The sequence below is a fragment of the Lagenorhynchus albirostris genome, chromosome 15 (genome assembly GCF_949774975.1).
Source record: "Lagenorhynchus albirostris chromosome 15, mLagAlb1.1, whole genome shotgun sequence".
Taxonomy (NCBI): Eukaryota; Metazoa; Chordata; class Mammalia; order Artiodactyla; family Delphinidae; genus Lagenorhynchus; species Lagenorhynchus albirostris.
In genome coordinates this window covers 61,202,202-61,222,522 of record NC_083109.1, presented here as the reverse complement: position 1 = coordinate 61,222,522, position 20,321 = coordinate 61,202,202, and the positions used below count along the sequence as shown (strand labels likewise).

The following is a 20,321-nucleotide window of genomic DNA, read 5'->3' as shown; positions in this document are numbered from 1 at the left end:
ATGAACGTCCACGTGAAGAAACTTTCTACAGCACCCATTATACATGCTGGTTGAGTTGAAACGGGAGGTGATCCTGACAGATTCAATGAGGTTGATGGTGACTGCACAATGTCTTAATCTTCAACAAGTTTTTTAGGTAAAACTATTCTGTTCAAGTAAAATCTTAAACATTTAAAATTTTAGCTTTATATGTGGTTACATGCATACCTTTTGTAACTATTTTCTTTATATAAAAGTTAAAAGCAATAGTTTATCTTAAAAATACTTTTAACTGTCTTTCTTCCAAATAAAACTTATCTTTCCTATTGTAATAGTGGTCTTTATAACCCTAGGCCTTACAGCCAACTCCATCTTTACAATTTTACTCCTTTTCAGCTGCTTATCTTTGCATTATTTAATCCCTCTGACCCTCAGTTTACAGGTTCTATAAGATGGGAACAATTAAAACCTACTTCATAAAGTAAAATGTCTTTACCTATTCAGGGAAGAAAACCTCTCTTCACTGGCAGAATTTAGTACTTTAACTTGGCTATTTACCAATTTGGGTTCCAGGCCCACTGTGTGAGCAAGGGGGAAGAATGAAGAGATGTGCAGAAACACATGGAAGAACACACACAGTGCCCTTGGTGTAGGTGGATTAAAAAACTATGCACTGATTGGTTATATCATAAAAGGGAGTGAGAAAAAAGTGTTTTGTTTTCCTGAGAAGACACAGGGTACTAAAAAGGTCAGATTATAAGTGTTAGGTATTTAATTTACATGATTATATTTCTTAAAAAAGCAAAGGTAGGGAACAGCACTTTATATAAAGTGTACAGCTTAAAAATAAAAGTTCTATTGGAAAAAGTTCTATGTTAGTATATTTAAACCACTTAACACATTAATTCAAATAATTATGTTTTCAAACATTTGGGACAAGAAAATGGAGTTGCATATATGAAACATTTGATAAAAAACCAAATATAGTATATTCTAAAGTATACCATATGAGTATATATTGATGATTCTAATTTTCAAAAAAATAATGTCTTTTTATTTTTCAGTTATTCAGTAGTATCTTATTTATTTGGTTTCTATCTGTTATAATCAACAGCTCACCTGGACCAAATAAGAGTGAGAACCAACCCTGACAGCTCTTTAATGGGGCTGCACACCTGCTCCAGGCCTTGTCCTTCTGGGTCTCTGGGGCCAGCTTTGACACGTCAGCCTCATTCACTCCACCCACTACCAGCGACTCCCATCTGTTCTCTGACTCCTAACCCACTCAGGCCTCCCAGTGACTGAGACAGTCACACAAGGGCACAGACAGGCAGCGAGCGTGGCCCTGTGAACCGAGGTGGGAGCCTTCAGCCACTGAGCCCAAGGGTAAAGTAGGAAGTATGGACTCCGGGAAGCGGGACTACAGAGATTTTCATCAAATTGTGTTTCTATGATTCCCAGATGACCTCAGTGATAGTCTACTTTATTTCTATTACACCATTTACCACCATGATAAAACTCTTTATCAACATAAAGTCTCATTTGAAGCTCTGTTCCTCAACAAAGGATGAGGATCTGTGACGTGTTGTGAAGATTCAACTTGACATTTGCTTGGCTCTAAGTAGAACCCCTCCAATATCTATATAATTGTGAGCCATCAAATCACTATGATATTCCCCATTATATAGCATTTTGCCAAGTTGGATAAAATTCAAATACTGAGGAAAAGAGAATTTTTCTTAATTTCAATATTATAAAGAGAAAATAATGTGAAGAATGAATTCTGCCAATCAATGAAAACTTCTCTCCTTGAGGCTCCAAAAGTTTTTTTAATAACTTTTTAAAAATTGAGGTATAATTGATTTACATTATATTAGTTTTCAGGTGTATAACACAGTGATTCAAAATGTTTATAGATTATACTCCATTTATAGTTTTCATAAAATATTGGCTATATTCCCTGTACTGTCCAGTACATCCTTGTAGCATATCTATTTTACACGTAGTAGTCTGTACCTTACTCTCCTACCCCTATCTTGCCTCTCCCCACTTCCTTCTGCCTACTGATAACCACTGGTTTGTTCTCTCTATCTGTGAGTCTGTTTCTTTTTGTTATATTCACTAGTTTATCTTTTAGATTCCACATATAAGTGATAACATACAGTCTTTGTCTTTCTCTGTCTGACTTACCTCACTCAGCATAATACCCTCCAGGTCCATCCATGTTTGTACAAATGGCAAAATTTCATTCTTTTTTGTGGCTGAGTAGTATTTCATTGTGTGTGTGTGTGTGTGTGTGTGTGTGTGTGTGTGTGTGTACATCTTCTTTACCCATTCATTTATTGATGGACACTTAGGTTGCTTCCATATCTTTGCTATTGTAAATAATGCTGCTATGAACCCTGGGGTGCATGTAAAAAGATGAGTTCTTGAACCAAATGAATAACTATGTCATTGGCTCCAAGTGATCTAAGGTCTAACATGTTATCTTTTATGACAATCTTGCTGACCATTCTGTGCCAAGAGCAGAAGCTGGAAAGCTACTTGCCACGAGAACTAACCATAACTATCAGCCTTAGTCTTTAACCGAAAATTTGGTTTCATTCATTCACTGATCAAATAGCCAGGAGCACCTTGGGTGCCCAACAAGGTCTGAATATTTAGGTGGATCCCAAAGTTAAAATGACGCTGCTGCTGTAGTCTAGTCAGAAAGCTAAGTTATCTGTATACAGAGAGGAAACATGCTTCAGGGGGAAGGCACAGGCCTTGTGTTAAAATCCCAACTCCAACTCCCATTTTCGGCTGTTATGGCATAACAGGACTGCTCTTAACCTGTCACTATAAGAAACTGGAAAAATGGACAAAATACACGAAACAATTGCTTTCCTACATTGGGAAGCAGGTAACACAGGACTGTGACCCTTAAGAGTAGGGAAACAGGGAGGGGGAAGGGTAAGCTGGGACGAAGTCAGAGAGTGGCAGGGACATATATACACTACCAAATGTAAAACAGACAGCTAGTGGGAAGCAACCGCATAGCACAGGGATATCAGCTCGCATAGCACAGGGAGATCAGCTTTGTGACCACCTAGAGGGGTAGGATAGGGAGGGTGGGAGGGAGACGCAAGAGGGAGGAGATATGGGGATATATGCGTATGTATAGCTGATTCACTTTGTTATAAAGCAGAAACTAACACACCATTGTAAAGCAATTATACTCTAATAAAGATGTTTTAAAAAAAAAAGAGTAGGGAAACAAATGAGATGAGCCTTACAACCGCCTTTCTGTCTGGAGGCAATTTCTAGACTGTAACTCAAACAGACTCGCTGAATGGAGACAGAGATGAGAGCTTAGGGGGGCTACGGCAGCTAGAAGTTCCAGTGTAGAAAAGGAGCTCCAGCAGTCTGCATAAGGGTGCCTCTGAGTCTTTGCTGAGTGCTAAGCTATAAGTCTACAAAGTAAAATTTCATAAGGCTGGGCAAGAAACGACCAGGAAACTGTACGGAACAATTCCCAAAGTGCACACAAGGTTTGGGAATGTTTGAGCTCCAATCAGCCATAGTGAAAAGTCCTCCCTGAGCAGCTAGTGGGGCATTCAGTAGGATTCCAAAGGGGTTCAAGCCCTAGTAGTTAAGGTACCATCTGTGCAATGAATGCTACCCTAGATTTTTCCTAACAAAGCTTTAAAAAGGCCTTGTGGGTGATCCAAAAGTCTAGCACTCTTACCAAACCAAAGCCTAACACTTAGGAAGACAACAAAGACAAAATCCAGCCACTCAGCAATGTAACATTCACAATGTTATCTCCAACCAAAAAAATAGGAGACTACTTGCCAGGAGGCAGGAAAATGTCTTTAATAGTAGAAACATTTTGTCAATAAAAACAGACCCAGGAATGACAGAAAAAAAGGAACTATTAACACCTATTATAACTATGTGCAATATTTAAAGGAAAACATAAATATAATGAAAAGAGAAATGGACAATGCAAAAAGAGCTAAAAATATCTAAGATAAACATTTTATTGGATAGCATTAGCAGCCTATTACACTTGCATTAGAAAAGATCAGTAAACACCAGAAAAAAAAGAAGCATAGCTAATGAGATGTAAAAACAATAATGAAATACTAAAAAAAAGAAAAACAAAACAGGCAAGAAGAGAGAAATAAAGGAACAGAGGACAAAATGGACAAACGTGACATACAACAAAATGACAGATTTAAACTCAATTGTGGTAGGTAGCCTCTAAGACATTCCCCAGTGATCCCAGCCTTCTGATGTTTATGGCCTTGAATAATCCTCTCCCCTTGAGTAATTTGCTTCTAATCAATAGAATAGGACAACGTTAAGGAAATGTTGCAAAAATTTTGTCTTGCTAGCATTCTTCTCTCTTACTGCCTTTGATAAAGTAAGCTGCCATGTTGGAGAGGCCCACGTGGCAAGGAACTGAGAGCAGCCTCCAGCCAACAGCCAGCAAATAACTGAGGCCCTCAGTTCAACAGCCCTCAAAGTACTGAATCTTGCCAAGAACGATTTAACTAAGGTTAGAAGTGGATCATTCCTCAGTTGAACCTTCAAGTGAAACCTGAGCCTTGCAGGCTTGTGAGGCAGAGGTACCAAGTTAAGTTGCTCCTGAATTCCTGATCCACAGAAACTGTCAGATGATAAATGCACCCTGTGTTAAGCTGCTAAGGTATGAAGTAGTTTGTTACACAGCAATAGGTAACTAATATACCAGACATATCAATAATTACCTTAAATATAAATGATCTAAACATCGCAACTGGAAGACAGAGATTGTCAAACTAGAGTAAAACAAGAAAAATCCAGCTCTATGCTGTCCATGAGAAATGTACTTTTAATATAAAGGTACAGATGGGTTAAAGGTAAAAGCTGGGGAAGACTATATCATGCAATGCTAAACATAAGAAACTTAGAGGGGCTATATTAATATCAACAAAGTAGACTTTAGGAGTGGGTCATTACCAAGAATGGAAGGACATTTCATAATGTAAAGGGATCAATTCATCAAGAACACATAAGAGAGGCTCAAAATACATGAAGCAAAAACAATACTGAAAGGAGAAACAAACAAATCCACAACAGGAGATATCTCTCTGAGTAGTTGATAAAACAAGTAAAAAAAAAAACCAGTAAGGGTTATACAAGACTTGAACAACCTTATAAACCAACTGGACCTAACTGAATTTACATAACATTCCACTATCAATGGTATATAAAATTTCATGGTCATTTAAGAAATGTAATACATTTTTATGAGAGAGTATACTTTAAATAGTTTCAGTGTAACAGGTGATAAAAACAAAAACCAAAGTATTGTCTAAAGCCCCTGGACTCTGAAATTCAGAGTTTAGGACTAAGTTCTTGGATTTCTTTAAATTTCAATTTTTTCAATCCTAATTTGATCTGATGGGAGTAAATTTAAATTCCTTTATTTGGAAAATCCTCCAAATTAAAATACTTGGGTGTCCAAATAAAATCTTCAAATTTTTGAATGTGTTTGCATTTGTTTCTGTTGAGGGTGGAGAAGGCAGTCAAGCAAGCAGCTTCTCCACTTCTATGCAGAAATAAACAAAACAAGCACACAATTACACAACTAGAGATTTCACTACTTGATTAGCAAGTTATTTAACCAAATTCCCTTTCTTTGAAAAAGAGACTATTTCACAGAAATAGTGAGCGATCGAAAAATCTACGTTTGAAAAATGTATTAGAAAAGTACTACTTTCTCCTAAGAGCATATCTAGTTAAAATATCACTTTTTAATTCTTGGCTTGAGAAAAATGATAATATAACCATATATATCTTTTTCATCGTATATATTTTATACCTCAATCAAGAGCCACAAAATTCTTTAGTACATTCAATAACTATTCACGATCAATTACTAAGCAACTTTCTATTTCATTTTCATTTCCATTTTACTAAGAAGACCTCTCTTTTTTTTTTTTTTTTTTGGCCACACCATGTGGCTTGTGGGATCTTAGTTCCCCAACCAGGGATCAAACCTGGGCCCCCTGCAGTGGAAGCGCAGATTCCTAACCACTGGACCATCAGGGAATTCCCACTAAGAAGACCTCTTAAACATCCTGGGTTTGTGACAGGTTACTAAAATGTGATAAAATAAGTTTTCTTTTTACTAGTAATTTTAAGAGGCTTGGTTGAGATCATATATTAATTTACTTCCTGTGTTTCATTTTAAAATTTGTTCAAAACATATTACAATCCTATGACAGAATCAGATATCAAAATCATAAGAAATTTTTGACTGTGTACAGTTCTTTTATTTAATAGTTAAAACTTTGTACATTCATACAAAGGATTAACTCACTGAAAAGAAACATGCACAGAAGGAAAATAACCATACAAAATCCCCCAATAAACCTGATCCTTCAAATGTGGAATGCTGCTCATCCCTGGAATTTCATACATGCCACTCAGGCTTCAGACTGGGATAACCATGAGGCTATACAGCATTTAAGGCGAACTATAAACCAAATAACCCTAATTACCCATTTCCTTAAGTTGTCCAGCCTTCAAATCTCTTGGGTTCTGCCCTTCTCATTTATTTTTAACATTATATTCTTTTTTTAAAAAAATGTATAATAATATACAAAATATTTTGAGAATTCAGATTAATTGAAAATCAATTTATAGATCTGCTCCCCCCACCCCATGACCTTAAAGCATCCTATGAACAACTGTCATCACAGCAAGATATCACAGAATATTCTACAACACTAGATCCGTTTCTGTTTTCACACATTCCAAAGGTCACTGTGAAACAAGTCATCATATGCATGTACATATTTTAATATGTATATTTGTTTTTTAAAAGGTCGTTTCTGATTTTAATGAATTTGTTAAATAATGGGGTGCATAAATGAAAGAATTTTAGTTTAGAGATGTGATTAGGGCATAGATTTCCTGGAATCAAAATGAAAAAGAAAAAAATTTAAAAGACGACTCAGAGCAAGAAGTCTCTTTAAACATAACAAATAACAGTTTTATTACTTCAAAATACCAAAAGTCTTCTGTATAGTACTTATCATATACATCAGATGCCTTAGAAGAGTCTCAGCAACCATATCTACTATCTTAATCTCTTCAGAACAAGTACATAAAGAGAAAAATCTATAAATCAGTCCTTGATGACAGAGGGTTTGTTTAGGGGTTTACCAAATGGAATGACCCTGCTGGAATTCCTTCAAGCGGCCTGTGAAAATGTCAGAACAGAGTCTGTTTTGGAGGTCATAGTCCCTAGAGAGCTCTGAGTTTTGGCCTGTTTGTCTTTTCACATGCTTTAATATTTGAAAATCATTCCTTGTAGACACTGACTGATGCCCAGGGAATGCTAGGATTGTGGGAACTGGCAGTACCAACAAGAGAGACAAACTTCATGGGAAATCCGTGCCTACTACATTTGCCCTCTCAGCTCCCATAGGGTAAGTGCTCTTCAAATGTTATGTAGGTCCATGGCGAGACATTAAAAAACTGCATGTCATTTTGACGTTTTTAAAAAGAAATACTTGTGGAAATGGGGGCAAAAATTACTGGGACTATTGAAAGAAACATTAAGGTATAAAACACCACGATGGAACCCTGAAAAACTATATTCGCTAAGTATTAATTTAAATATTGAATTCTCAAAATATATATAACAAATAATTATAAAGTGCTAATTATATGCCCACGTTGTTCTAAATACTTATATGAACTCATTTAATCCTCACAACAACCCCCATGAAGCAGGTACTATATGATCCTCATTTTGCAGAGGAGGAAACTGAGGCAAAGAGAGGACGACTAATTTGTCTAAGTTCACATAACTAGTAATAGTAGAGCCAGATGGGACGGCTCCAGAGTTGGTGCCCTTAACCACTGTGCATACTTAACCACTGCCTATTTCATGGTATTTTACATCAAGCATGCAGTGCTGGGTGCCTATGGCATGTACTGAGTACTTTACGCTGTGTCGTGTACGTGTAGTTACCATCAGTGCTTTATCTCACTTAAGCCTCCCAATAACCTAGGAGGTACATCTAGCATGACCCCTATTTACAGATGACAGACACAGGCTTGTGTGGCCTCACACCACACGTCTAGTGCCACGGAGCAGGTTCTAGGCTTGTCTCTGCACTCACTTTCTTTACAATTAGGTTCTTCTTCCTCCCAGTTATCTGGGAGAACCATCTCTAAATTAATTTTCTTTACTTGAGAGAATTACTTTCAAAGATCTATGCATGCAACAATTTTATGAGAATATCTTACATTTTGAACTGCCAACACTGTACCAGAGGTATAAGGTCTAAGAATTAGTTAGGGTAAGAGACACAATGATCATTCAATAAATGTTTTCTAATAATAAAAAGTAAACCCATTTCCACTCTTGAAATACTGATTTCTTTTAAAACTTTGGGAAAGCTGAGCATTCTGATATGGTAAACTTTTCTTTTATATAGTACATGATGGCTGTCTGATCAAGAACTCTAATCGATACACTTCTTAACTTCTATGTCGGGAACAGCGATTGTCAAAGAGCATCTCCTATTTTGTAGCTATGAATCCAAAATCTGCAGAGTGCTGACAAATTCTAACATCTGCCAGTTTTTAAACTTAACCTACAAGAACCAAAGGCAAGTTGTGAATCAGACTTTTTGCTTTTCTTGTTCTATCTTTACTAAACATAGAGGTCACACATCAAAAATTTAAGTTGGTGAAACAGATACCCAACTATTAGCATTTTCTTAATGAAAACAACATCAACAACCAGAAAAGGACATGAATAACTTGGGATTAAAAAAAAAAGTTACAATAGTGTCTTTTAACTGAGTCTGATCCTGTTATAAAAACGTTAACACATACCTGCCAACCCTTGAAAACCAGGAACAGAAGATACTGCGTATTCCAAGTGAGATATGTTTTTTTGAGGATAACACAAACTGAGTCAATTTCTTTTCACTTTTAAATATGGGGGGGAAGTCTGACTAATTGAGAGAGCTGGCATGTATGTTTACTAATACATCTGTGAGGAACGTATTAAACAGCGACATTAATTCATATCTATGGAAAATTCCATCCGTTAACTGAGATGGAAGTTATCTTCCATTCTTTGTTTCTGCTGCCCAATGAACAGTACAAGGCAAAAGGGGTAATGAGCTAGCTATAAGAACACATGATGTAATGAGAAAGGGCAGCCAGAGAAAGACACATGGGCTGAAAGCTACCATACGGATATTACAATGGGCATAACTGTGACACAGAGAGCTCGAGACTTACCCATGCTCACAGACTGAGTCAGCAGAGGAGACTGGAGTCCTGACTCCCAAAAGACTATACTTCCTGTTAATAATAGTGAGGGCAGCAGGTGAGGGTAGCCAGCAGTATGGATTAATTTAAAGGGGTTAGAAAAACATTGGGTATGATATTTGCTAATTAGTTTGGGCGATTATTAACTATAAACCAAAGAGAAAATTCCAGTTCACTTGTAACTCCAACATATCTGTCCTGCTTTCTGTCACAATAGTACTTTATCACTGATGTCTTAAAATAACAAAGAAAAAATCATGGGTCACTTTTTTTTCAATACACTCTGTGTATTTATCAGGTTTTTTTAGAGTTATGGCAGAGAGCAGGTGTCCCTTATCAACCCTTTCTCTTCCTTTGTAGCTAGAAGAGGTCACTGTGGTTGGGTTAGAGGCAGACGTAAGAAGAGCCCTGACTTAATTTTACAAAGTCTCCCGAACCAGCACAAGGTCTGATTATAAACTAACTATTCAATTCCAAATAGCCTTGAAGGGCCTAAGTAGCTAAGGGGTTACAGTTGAGTAATATTTACTAACTAAGCATTTATACCACATATGTTATTTTAAAAAATTGCTGAGGAACAGGAAAGACTGTTTCTTAATAAATTAGTTTCAGTTTATTCACTGGTCCAGTGCCAAATATACATCACATGGTGGTCTCTAGTTTTATGAAAATCACATCAATCTATACAAAAAAAAGTATTTCTATGACTCTAGTAACTCTCAAAAAGTCTTGTAAAAATTTTAGGTAAACACTTTTGTAAGTTTAAGATGATGAGGTCTCATGCTGGATTAAACTGCTAATTACTATTATGTTCTAAACCTTACTTTAAGTAAATGTTAATTGCTGACGCTCCACGGGCATTTTTGCAAGAGTACACAGTTTAAAGACTGGATGAATAACTCAAAATGAGGCTTCAAGGGTGCTCTAACTGGGGCCTATGGTCTTGCTGATGCACTTCTGAAACTGTTATAAGCTTCACACACCCCCTCAGCAAAAGCTAAAGCACTCCTAAGTTAGTGTTCTGACACTGCCGGCTACAAACGCGAGAGGCTGTGAGTTCATGTCCAGCCCCCCCCTTCCCTCTGTCCCCATACACACTGCCTGGGTGTGCCCAGCAATGCACTGAGTAAATGAAATTCTCAGTAACAGCAAAACTATCGAAATAAGAAACCGATAGTAGAAAAAAGAAGGTGGACAGGGTTACAGGTGCTTATTTACACTGTGGAACAAAACATGCTATTTAATAGGAGACTTTATAGAGACCACTGTGAAAGAGAGTACCTCACCCTTAAGCTACTTACATGGCTTCCTTTTCATTTTGAAGGGTTCAAGAAGCTGTCACAACAAAAAGTATGAGAGTTGGCACAACTAATCAAGAAATCCATTTGCAGCTGCCAGGAAATTCATAGCTAACTTTAAACTTTTAATTGTGTTTAGTATAAGTCCTAAAGCCTAATTTAAAAAATGTATTAGAAACTAAGGAAAATTAGTCAAGGAGTATGTATTTCTCTTCTCAGTCTAAGCACTCCTCAGTAACTCCTGAGAGCAGGAAAAGAAACTGTCTAAATGTATCAGAATGTTTATTAATATCCTTGAGAATTATTTTCAATATTCAAGAACCTAAATACATTAATAATAAAGCCAATGACAAGGCAACTTTACATAGAAGTATTCATTTCTATTACGTTCAGTTACAGAAAGGGAAAGCAAGAATCCCACAGTTCCACGTCTTGGCTATTTAGCATCTATTTATTTCCTTCCCATTTATGACACTATGAGAATTTCATGTCTGGTTGTTTGCTCCAGAGAAAAATAGAACTATCCTCTCTTTCCCTCACCAACCTCTATTAGTCCATATTAGCTCGTGCACATTCTAAGGAACAGGGTTTTACTCAAGACAAATGCTCAACACCTTTGTACCATTCCCAACACCTGGACTGACAGTTAGTCTAACAGGTTAATGAGGAGCGGGTAAATGTTTTCAAAGTAAAACCCCAAAAAAAGACCAGCTGCAAACACATACAATTTATTTTCTATGGTACAAGGCGAGCAGTTTCCTTCGGCTGGGCTCCATGGCTAGGAAAAGTTCATCTGACTGTTTGCCGATATATTAATACCTGTACTGAATCCAATGAGCCACCTTGATTCCCTTGTGTGCAACAAACTTTGGAATACATTATTTTCTCTCTAGTAAGTGGTCACCTGGAACAGAACAAGAGAAGTCTAAAACTGTTCAGTGACCCATTTAACAGATGGAAAATCTTTAAAAAAGTTTTCAAGATGGGACTATAAGCTCAAAAACCTAACAAGTGCAGTAACCAATGATATCGAAGTTTAAAATATGAATAACAAGTCTCTCCTCTTTATGGAGGCCTAAAACACACTGACTATTTCACAATACATATAGCTTCAAAAAGCCTGCTAATACAGGAAGAGAAAGGTGGCAGATACTCATTTTCCACCTACATGATACTACTAACAGCTAGCCTGTGGTATGTCCGTGGCCATGTTAACATGACTGAGCCTCATCTTCAGAGATGTGCAAAAAAGTATTAAAATACCGAACTGTTTCATAAAGAGAGAATCTATGTCAACTTATTGGCTTACTCTGTGATAATGCTGGCAATGACCTAAAAGCTTAAGTTCGCCAACCAGCATACTTAATTATCAGTCTTGCAAATGACCTCATGAATGAAAAGTTTCTTCCTCATGGTCTCATCTAAGTATGGGCAGAAAGAGCTGTAACTCTTTCAGGTATGTTGTTTCCATCTACTTTGCCTTTCCCTGCTTTTATAAAGTTATATTCACCTTATAGCACCTGAGCTTTTCCTTTTTAAACAATATAAGGACTAACTCTCCCTTTGACGGATTTCCCTTTTATTCCCGGTGTTAATAATGAAAACGTTAACGTTGAAGCATGAAAATGGATCTGTTACGTGCATAAAATGTCAAAACAAAGCTCAATTTTCCTGTGTATGCATTGTTTTAGTAAAGGTACATTATTTAGTAAAAGTACACCCACTTTCCTTTATGAAGGACTATCTTGTTGGGAAGAGTCCATTGCCTAAATGGTTGCCTTACTATTGAGGTGCCACTAACTATAGAAATATTTTGGCCATGTTCAGGGGTAAAAGGAAAGCCCTAGCTTATCTTTACTAAACATCTTTCATACTTACTCCAGTAGTGGGAATATTCTGTCACTCCACTACCACTGCCAATAGAAGTATTAACCAAAAATAAGGGAAGATCCTAGAATTGTTACTGTACTTAAATATCAACTTCATTTTCCTTGTAAAGTTTAATTATAAACTATTTGGTGACATAATCCTTTTATACACCAATCCCAAATTGAAATATCTTCATTTCCTTCCCCAAAGAAAGTAATTCTGATAAGTGAAATTCAAAGGCTTAGCAACAACAATAAAACACAATCACCAAGAAACTATGTTCAATTATTTCATAATATCTAAACAGTACTTTGTGTTAATTTTGAGGCTAACATCTACTTTTTGTACATGATACGATTTAAACATGGCATTAAGAAGACCTGAAAAGATGAAGAATAAACATTAAAAAATCACTAAGGTAAGAAAGTTATGGTTCTTCCATCTATAGATGGCTTGATGTGGTTCTTTCTACTCCACTCACATTCCTGTATCAAAAACCTAGACTTCTGATAGCTGTACAATTCCATTTACTCCTTCGAATGTATACACAAATTAGGCTAACATATCATAAGCCTGAAATTAAAGTGGAATATGCCTGAATATAAGGTAAGGCTTTTAACTTCCTGAAGTCACTAATTAGAAAAGAGGAGACTGTCTCATATTTGAGTCCTCACACAGTATCTCGTATCATGAGATGCTCTTGCATTTACTTAATATTGAACAAAAAGGTACTTGCGGAAAACGCATTAGCTTAAAAATCAACCTCACTCGAAGCTAGTTTTAGGATGTTTATAGAAATGTCTTAAGAGAAACAAGGGGGGAAAAAAAAGAAGAAAAGAACCAACACATTAATTATTCCCAGATAGTAACCTTAAAATTTAAAGTGTTGGATATTGTTACAAAGAAGATTTTGAAACACTGCGTTTAAAAAAGTAGTCAAGAGGGCAGATAGCAGAAGCAAGAAGAACTACAATTCTGCAGGCTGTGGAAGGAAAACCACTTCACAGAAAGACAGACAAAATGAAAAGGCAGAGGACTTTGCACCAGATGAAGGAACAAGATAAAACCCCAGAAAAACAACTAAATGAAGTGGAGATAGAAAACCTTCCAGAAAAAGAATTCATAATAATGATAGTGAAGATGATCCAGGACCTTGGAAATAGAACAGAGGCAAAGATCGAGAAGATGCAAGAAATGTTTAACAAAGACCTAGAAGAATTAAAGAACAAACACCTAGAAGAATTAAAGAACAAACAGAGATGAACAATACAATAAGTGAAATGAAAAATACACTAGAAGGAATCAATAACAGAATAACTGAGGCAGAAGAACGGATAAGTGACCTGGAAGACAGAATGGTGGAATTCACGGCTGCAGAACAGAATAAAGAAAAAAGAATGAAAAGAAATGAAGACAGCCTAAGAGACCTCTGGGACAACATTAAATGCAACAACATTTGCATTATAGGGGTCCCAGAAGGAGAAGAGAGAGAGAAAGGACCCAAGAAAATATTTGAAGAGATCAGAGTTGAAAACTTCCCTAACATGGGAAAGGAAATAGCCACCCAAGTCCAGGAAGCACAGAGAGTCCCAGGCAGGGTAAACCCAAGGAGAAACACACTGAGATACATAGTAATCAAATTGACAAAAATTAAAGACAAAGAAAAATTATTGAAAGCAACAAGGGAAAAACGACAAATAACATAAAAGGGAACTCCCATAAGGTTAACAGTATAGGATTTCCTTAAAAAACTAAAAATAGGGCTTCCCTGGTGGCGCAGTGGTTGAGAGTCCGCCTGCCGATGCAGGGGACACGGGTTCGTGCCCTGGTCTGGGAAGATCCCACATGCCGTGGAGCGGCTAGGCCCGTGAGCCATGGCCGCTGAGCCTGCGCATCCAGAGCCTGTGCACTGCAATGGGAGAGGCCATAACAGTGAGAGGCCCACGTATCGCAAAAAAACCCAAAAACTAAAAATAGAATTACCATATGACTCAGCAATCCTACTACTGGGCATATACCCAGAGAAAACCATAATTCAAAAAGACACATGCACCCCAATGTTCATTGCAGCACTATTTACAATAACCAGGTCATGGAAGCAACCTAAATGCCCATCGACAGATGAATGGATAAAGAAGATGTGGTACATATATACAATGGAATATTACTCAGCCATAAAAAGGAACGAAATTGGGTCATTTGTAGAGACGTGGAAGGATCTAGAGACCATCATACAGAGTGAAGCAAGTCAGAAAGAGAAAAATAAATATATATTAACGCATATATATGGAACCTAGAAAAACGGTACAGATGAACCGGTTTGCAGGTCAGAAATAGAGACACAGATGTAGAGAACAAACGTATGGACACCAAGGGGGGAAGTGGAGGGGGGATGGTGGTGGTGGGATGAATTGGGAGAGTGGGATTGACATATATACACTAATATGTATAAAATAGATAACTAATAAGAACCTGCTGTATAAAAAAATAAAATAAAATTCAAAAAAAAATTAAACTAAAAAAGTAGTCATATACTGTTCTCTCAGAAAGCACACAAGTAAGAGTAGTTAATTCTGGAGAAGTAACTGGGTAGCTGAGGGACAAGACTGGGAGGGTGACCTACTTTTCACTGTGTACCCATTTGTACCCCCTACATTTCAAGCCAGATAAGTGTATTACCTATTCAAAAAAAAAGTGATTAAATTCTATAACAGAAATTATAGCCTCATAAAATGTTACGACCAATCACAAATCAAACATGAGTGATGATGACTACCACACTGTAAGACACACAAAAAACCAAAAACAGCCCCACTGTTTTGTGAATGGTACTTGTGGTTTAGACATAAAATCTTCAGTGTCAGATCGTGCATGCATCTAAAAACTGCTGTAACTTAAACAAGAGAGACAGAAATGAAGATACGCCCTGGATTTTAGTGCTAGCTGGATGATGCAGAGGTTTTCTACTGATGATAAAAACACCACACAGATACACAGGCAGAGTCTGGGCAAGATAATTTTATGAAATATGAGTGTGGATAAAGCAATCCTTTTATTTTATTGCACTGCTTCATAATATGTGGTTTTAATTACATACATGTAACTAAATTAATAAATTCTAACTTTTACCATTCATCTACCTCCCTCTAAAAGTTTATAAGGGGAGGACTACCTCGTATTTGGGCTTACCTTATGTTCAGGCATACATATTCAAAAGAACATTCTTGCAAGAGAATGTGGCAAGCTATACCAAGTAAAACTACCACAAAGCATAAGCTTTCCCCTTACACATCCCTCCTCTGCTACGTAGGACCATTTTCTTGAGCAACTGTATATTACTGCAACTTTATACCAGTTCAACTCTTATTTTGGTCTTTTTTTTTTTGAGGGAAATAATTTGAATATTATACTGGTCCAAGTATACTGTGTAAATTTGACCAATTTAGTCATGTTTCAGTTAATGTGGTTATACTCTCTCAGCCACTGCCTAAGATAAAGCTAGGCTCCTAACTGATGGAAGGTTCTAAAGCCATCACCAGCCAAACACAGCCTCCTGAAGGCTTTGACAGCTCCGAGCAAGATGTTGCTTTATACCACTCGCACTGGACAAGGGTTGTGCCCAAAACAAGCATCAGACACAAGTATCAGATATCTTGTTGGAAGGGAGAACAAGTACACCCCAAAGACATGCACTGAAGAACTGAGAATAGCAGCATAAGTCTTCAATCCATTTCCCTGAATAAGATAAGGCCATTATTTGAAAAGGATCAGGAAACACTTAGAACCCAGAAGATAAGTAACAAGATACATAAGGAAGTGCTCTACAGGGAAAGTTTTATTTCTTCTGGCTTTTAAAACTGAAATTAAAAAAACACATTTGGGATTGTAAGACTCATCAGAACTGTGGAAAGCATGGCAAATCCAGTTGAAATTCTTAATTCTTTCCCTGTAATATGTATGCTTGGTGTGTTTGTAAATTTTAATACTTTGTTAGTTTTTATGTTTTAAGTATTAAAAATAGACGTATATCATCTATCTCTACTCATTTTTGTTAAAAACTGACAGTACTGTTTTCTGGAGACTCTGGGATGCTTCTGATTAATCAGGAGAATTTCCTGAATAGATAACATTCATTTTGTATACAAGTATGAGCCAGCCGAAGACTGAGAATATGGCCACATCCTATACTCATTAATACAAAAAATACTCAGACAAGAAATTCTTGCTTTCTTAGTGATCATTAAGATAGCTCAAATTTTGCCAATTCTGAAATTAAGGTGCAACACATTGGAGATGGGGAACATGGCAGGAGAATCTAGTCAAATCCACCATCTATTTTCCCTGGAGTCAACATAGGAAGCTGCTTTCCAGTACCATGCTAGCATAAAATCTTCTGCTTGTGCTAAAATGGTTGAACCTAAAGCTTATTTCCAAAGATAACTTTGCTACTTATTGGGGAAATAATGAAAGAACTGGATAGAAAGTGAAACTCTGCCTGTTCCTCAAAACCAGCCAGCACCCCCTGAGGTTCTCTCCTTCGTGACAGGCTGCCCAATGGAACGGACCAAAAAGTTACTACCAAAGAGGGATACGTTTAGCTCACAAAGAGGTAAGCTCCCACCACACACGCTGAACTCACCATTTTTCCTTTCGTTCAGAGGGGGCAGGTGCTGACTGGACTGCAAGGAGAGTTCCTGGAATTCGTGGGCAACGGCTTCACTTTGAGGACTTGGAGCAAGATGGGCTAAAGGTCCCAACTCATCCTCGGTGTCCACTGCCCCTGTGTGATCCATTGTGTCCCAGCCACCGGCAGCAGAGGGTACGAGACGCCTCTTAACTGTGGCCTGTTGAAGAGACTGTCAAAATAAAGAATGTGTAAATAGATGGTACTTTTATTTTTCTCTTATCTGCACGAAAGTATTAAAATGGGAACCCTGAGTTCTAGTTCAGTTTCACTGCTATGTGGCAACTGCCATTCGTTTACCCTCTCTGCATTCAGGTTCCTTGTCTAACACACAGGAATATACCTCCCATCTAAAAAAGTGCTTACTAGATAAATAAAAGTTGAAAGGTATTTTGTATAACTTTTTATACTATGGATCAAAGACAGTTATAGTTATCGGTGTCATTACTTCACGATTTTAATGCATCCTAAAATGAGATAAAAGTCAACTAATGCTGATGAAAATAAAAAAGCAGTCTGGTTTGAAAAATCTATCTCAACTCCTACAGATCAAACAACTTTACACGAAGTCAACATTCCCAGCAACCAGCAATGTTTCAGATAATGAATCCTCTGTCAGCCTCGGTCTCAGAGTGAGAACAGAGAACAAAACTTTCAGCCAACCCACAATGGACATACAGTTCACAACAAAGAGACAAAACTTTATTTTAAGCCACTGAGATTCGGGCTTGTTTACTATCACAGCATAACCTGGCCCATTCTGACTGATACAGAAATTAGTAACAGAAGTACCAAAGACACAATAAAAACCCTAAATATGTGACATTGGCTTATGTGGGGATGAGCAGTGGGCAATAAGAAAACTGTTATGGAAAGCTGAAAGCTAAAAGGATGGTGGTCCGTATTATGCAACGGCAAAGCATCTGATAGGCTACCTGCTTAGCAGCATCCCACATCACAGTGTGTTCATCCATTCACCTATTGATGGATATTTGAGTTGTTTTCAGCTTTTGACTATTACATATAAAGATGCTATGAACATTCTTGTATGAGTATTTATATGTATGTATGCTTCCACTTCTCTTGGGTAAATACCTAGGAGGGAAGTGACTGGATTGTTTGGCAGCTGCATGCATAAATTTTAAAGAAACTAACAAACTATCCTCTAAAATGGCTGTGCCCTTGTGCTTTCCTACCAGCAGTGAATGAGAATTCTACTTGTTCTACATCCTTGCCAACATTTGATTATGGTCAATTTTTAAATTTTTAGTTATTTTAATGGGTGTGTAGTGATATCTCATGGTTTTACGTATGTATGTATGTATGTATGTATGTATGTATTTATTTATTTATTTTGGGCAGCATTGGGTCCTCGTTGCTGCGCACAGGCTTTCTCTAGTTGCGGCGAGCGGGGGCTACTCCTCGTTGCAGTGCGCCAGCCTCTCATCGCAGTGGCTTCTCTTTATTGCAGAGCATGGGGTCTAGGCGCACGGGCTTCAGTAGTTATGGCATGCAGGCTCAGTAGTTGTGGCACACGGGCTTAGCTGCTCTGCAGCATGTGGGATGTTCCTGGACCAGGGCTCGAACCCGTGTCCCCTGCATTGGCAGGCGGATTCCTAACCACTGCGCCACCAGGGAAGTCCCGATATCTCGTGGTTTTAATTTGCATTTCCCTAACGATGTTGAGCATGTTTTAATGTGCTTATTTGCCATTTGTATATCTTCTTCGGTTAATATCTGATCAAATATTTTGTTGATTTTTTTTAAATAGGTGGTTTATTTTCTTATTATTGTTTCGAGAGTTCCTTACATATTCTGGACGAAAGTTCTTTATCAGATGTGTGATTTGTAAACATAGGCATACCTTGTTTTATTGTGCTTCACTTTATTGCACTTCGCAGATACTGCATTTTTTAAAAATTGAAGGTTGAGGCAACCCTGCATTGTTCAAGGCTATCAGCACCATTTTTCCAATAGCATACGCTCATTTCTTGGCTCTGCATAATTCTTGAAACATTTCAAACTTTTTCATCATTATTAAATTTGTTATGGTGACCTATGATCAGTGATCTTTGATGTTACTGTTGTAACTGTTTGGGGGTGCCATAAACCACGCCCATATAAGATAACCAACTTCATTGATAAATGTTGCGTGTTCTGACTGCTCCACCAACCGGCCATTGCCTGTCTCCTCCTTCTCCTTGGGCCTCCCTATTCCCTAGGACAGAACAATATTGAAATTAGGCGAATTAATAACCCTACGATGGCTCCTAACCCTACAAGTGAAAGGAAGAGTCACACGTCTCTCACTTCAAATCAAAAGCTAGATATGATCAAGCTTAGTGAGGAAGGCCGAAAGCCGAGACAGGCTGAAAGTGAGGCCTCTTAGCCAAAGTTAGCTTAGTTGAGAAAGCAAAGGAAGAGCTCTTGAAGGAAATTAAAAATGCTACTCCAGTGAGCACATGAATGATAAGAAAGCAAAACAGCCTTATTGCTGATATGGAAAAAGTTTTAGTGGTCTGGATAGAAGATCAAACCAGTCACAACATTTCTTTAAGCCAGAGCAAGGCCCTAACTCTCTTCAATTCTATGAAGGCTATGAGAGGTAAGGAGGCTGCAGAAGAAAAGTTTGATGCTAGCAGAGGTTGGTTCATGAGACTTACGGAAAGAAACCGTCTCCACAACATAAAAGTGCAAGGTGAAGCAGCAAGTGCTGATGTAGAAGCTGTAGCAAGTTATCCAGAAGATCTAGCTGAGATAATTAATGAAAGTGGCTACAATGAATAACAGATTTTCAGTGCAGACAAAACAGCCTTATATTGGGAGGATACTTTCATAGCTAGAGACTTTCATAGCCAGAGAGAATAAGTCAAACTCCTGGCTTCAAAGCTTCAAAGGACAGGTTGACTCTCTTGTTAGGGACTAACGCAGCTGGTGACTTTAAGTTGAAGCCAGTGCTCATTCACTACTCTGAAAATCCTAGGGCCCTTAAGAATGATGCTAAATCTACTCTGCCTGTGCCCTGTAAATGGAACAAAACGGCCTAGATGATACTCATCTATTTACAACACGGTTTATTGAATATTTTAAGCCCACTGTTGAGACCTACTGCTGAGAAAAAGATTCCTTTCAAAATATTACTGCTCATTGACAGGGGACCT

At 37.6% G+C, this 20,321-nt stretch overlaps 1 protein-coding gene across 5 annotated transcripts in view; it reads right to left on the bottom strand.

Annotated features, from left to right (window-relative positions):
• The window catches only part of MRTFB (myocardin related transcription factor B), a 201,446-nt gene that overhangs the window by 113,092 nt on the left and 68,033 nt on the right, over positions 1 to 20,321 (bottom strand). For all 5 annotated transcript variants that reach the window (XM_060124736.1, XM_060124739.1, XM_060124742.1 and 2 more), the window contains one exon: positions 17,116 to 17,332. In XM_060124736.1, coding sequence (XP_059980719.1) covers positions 17,116 to 17,269 — 154 coding nt within the window. In that variant the 5' untranslated portion in view covers positions 17,270 to 17,332. The remainder of the gene's footprint in view (positions 1 to 17,115; positions 17,333 to 20,321) is intronic.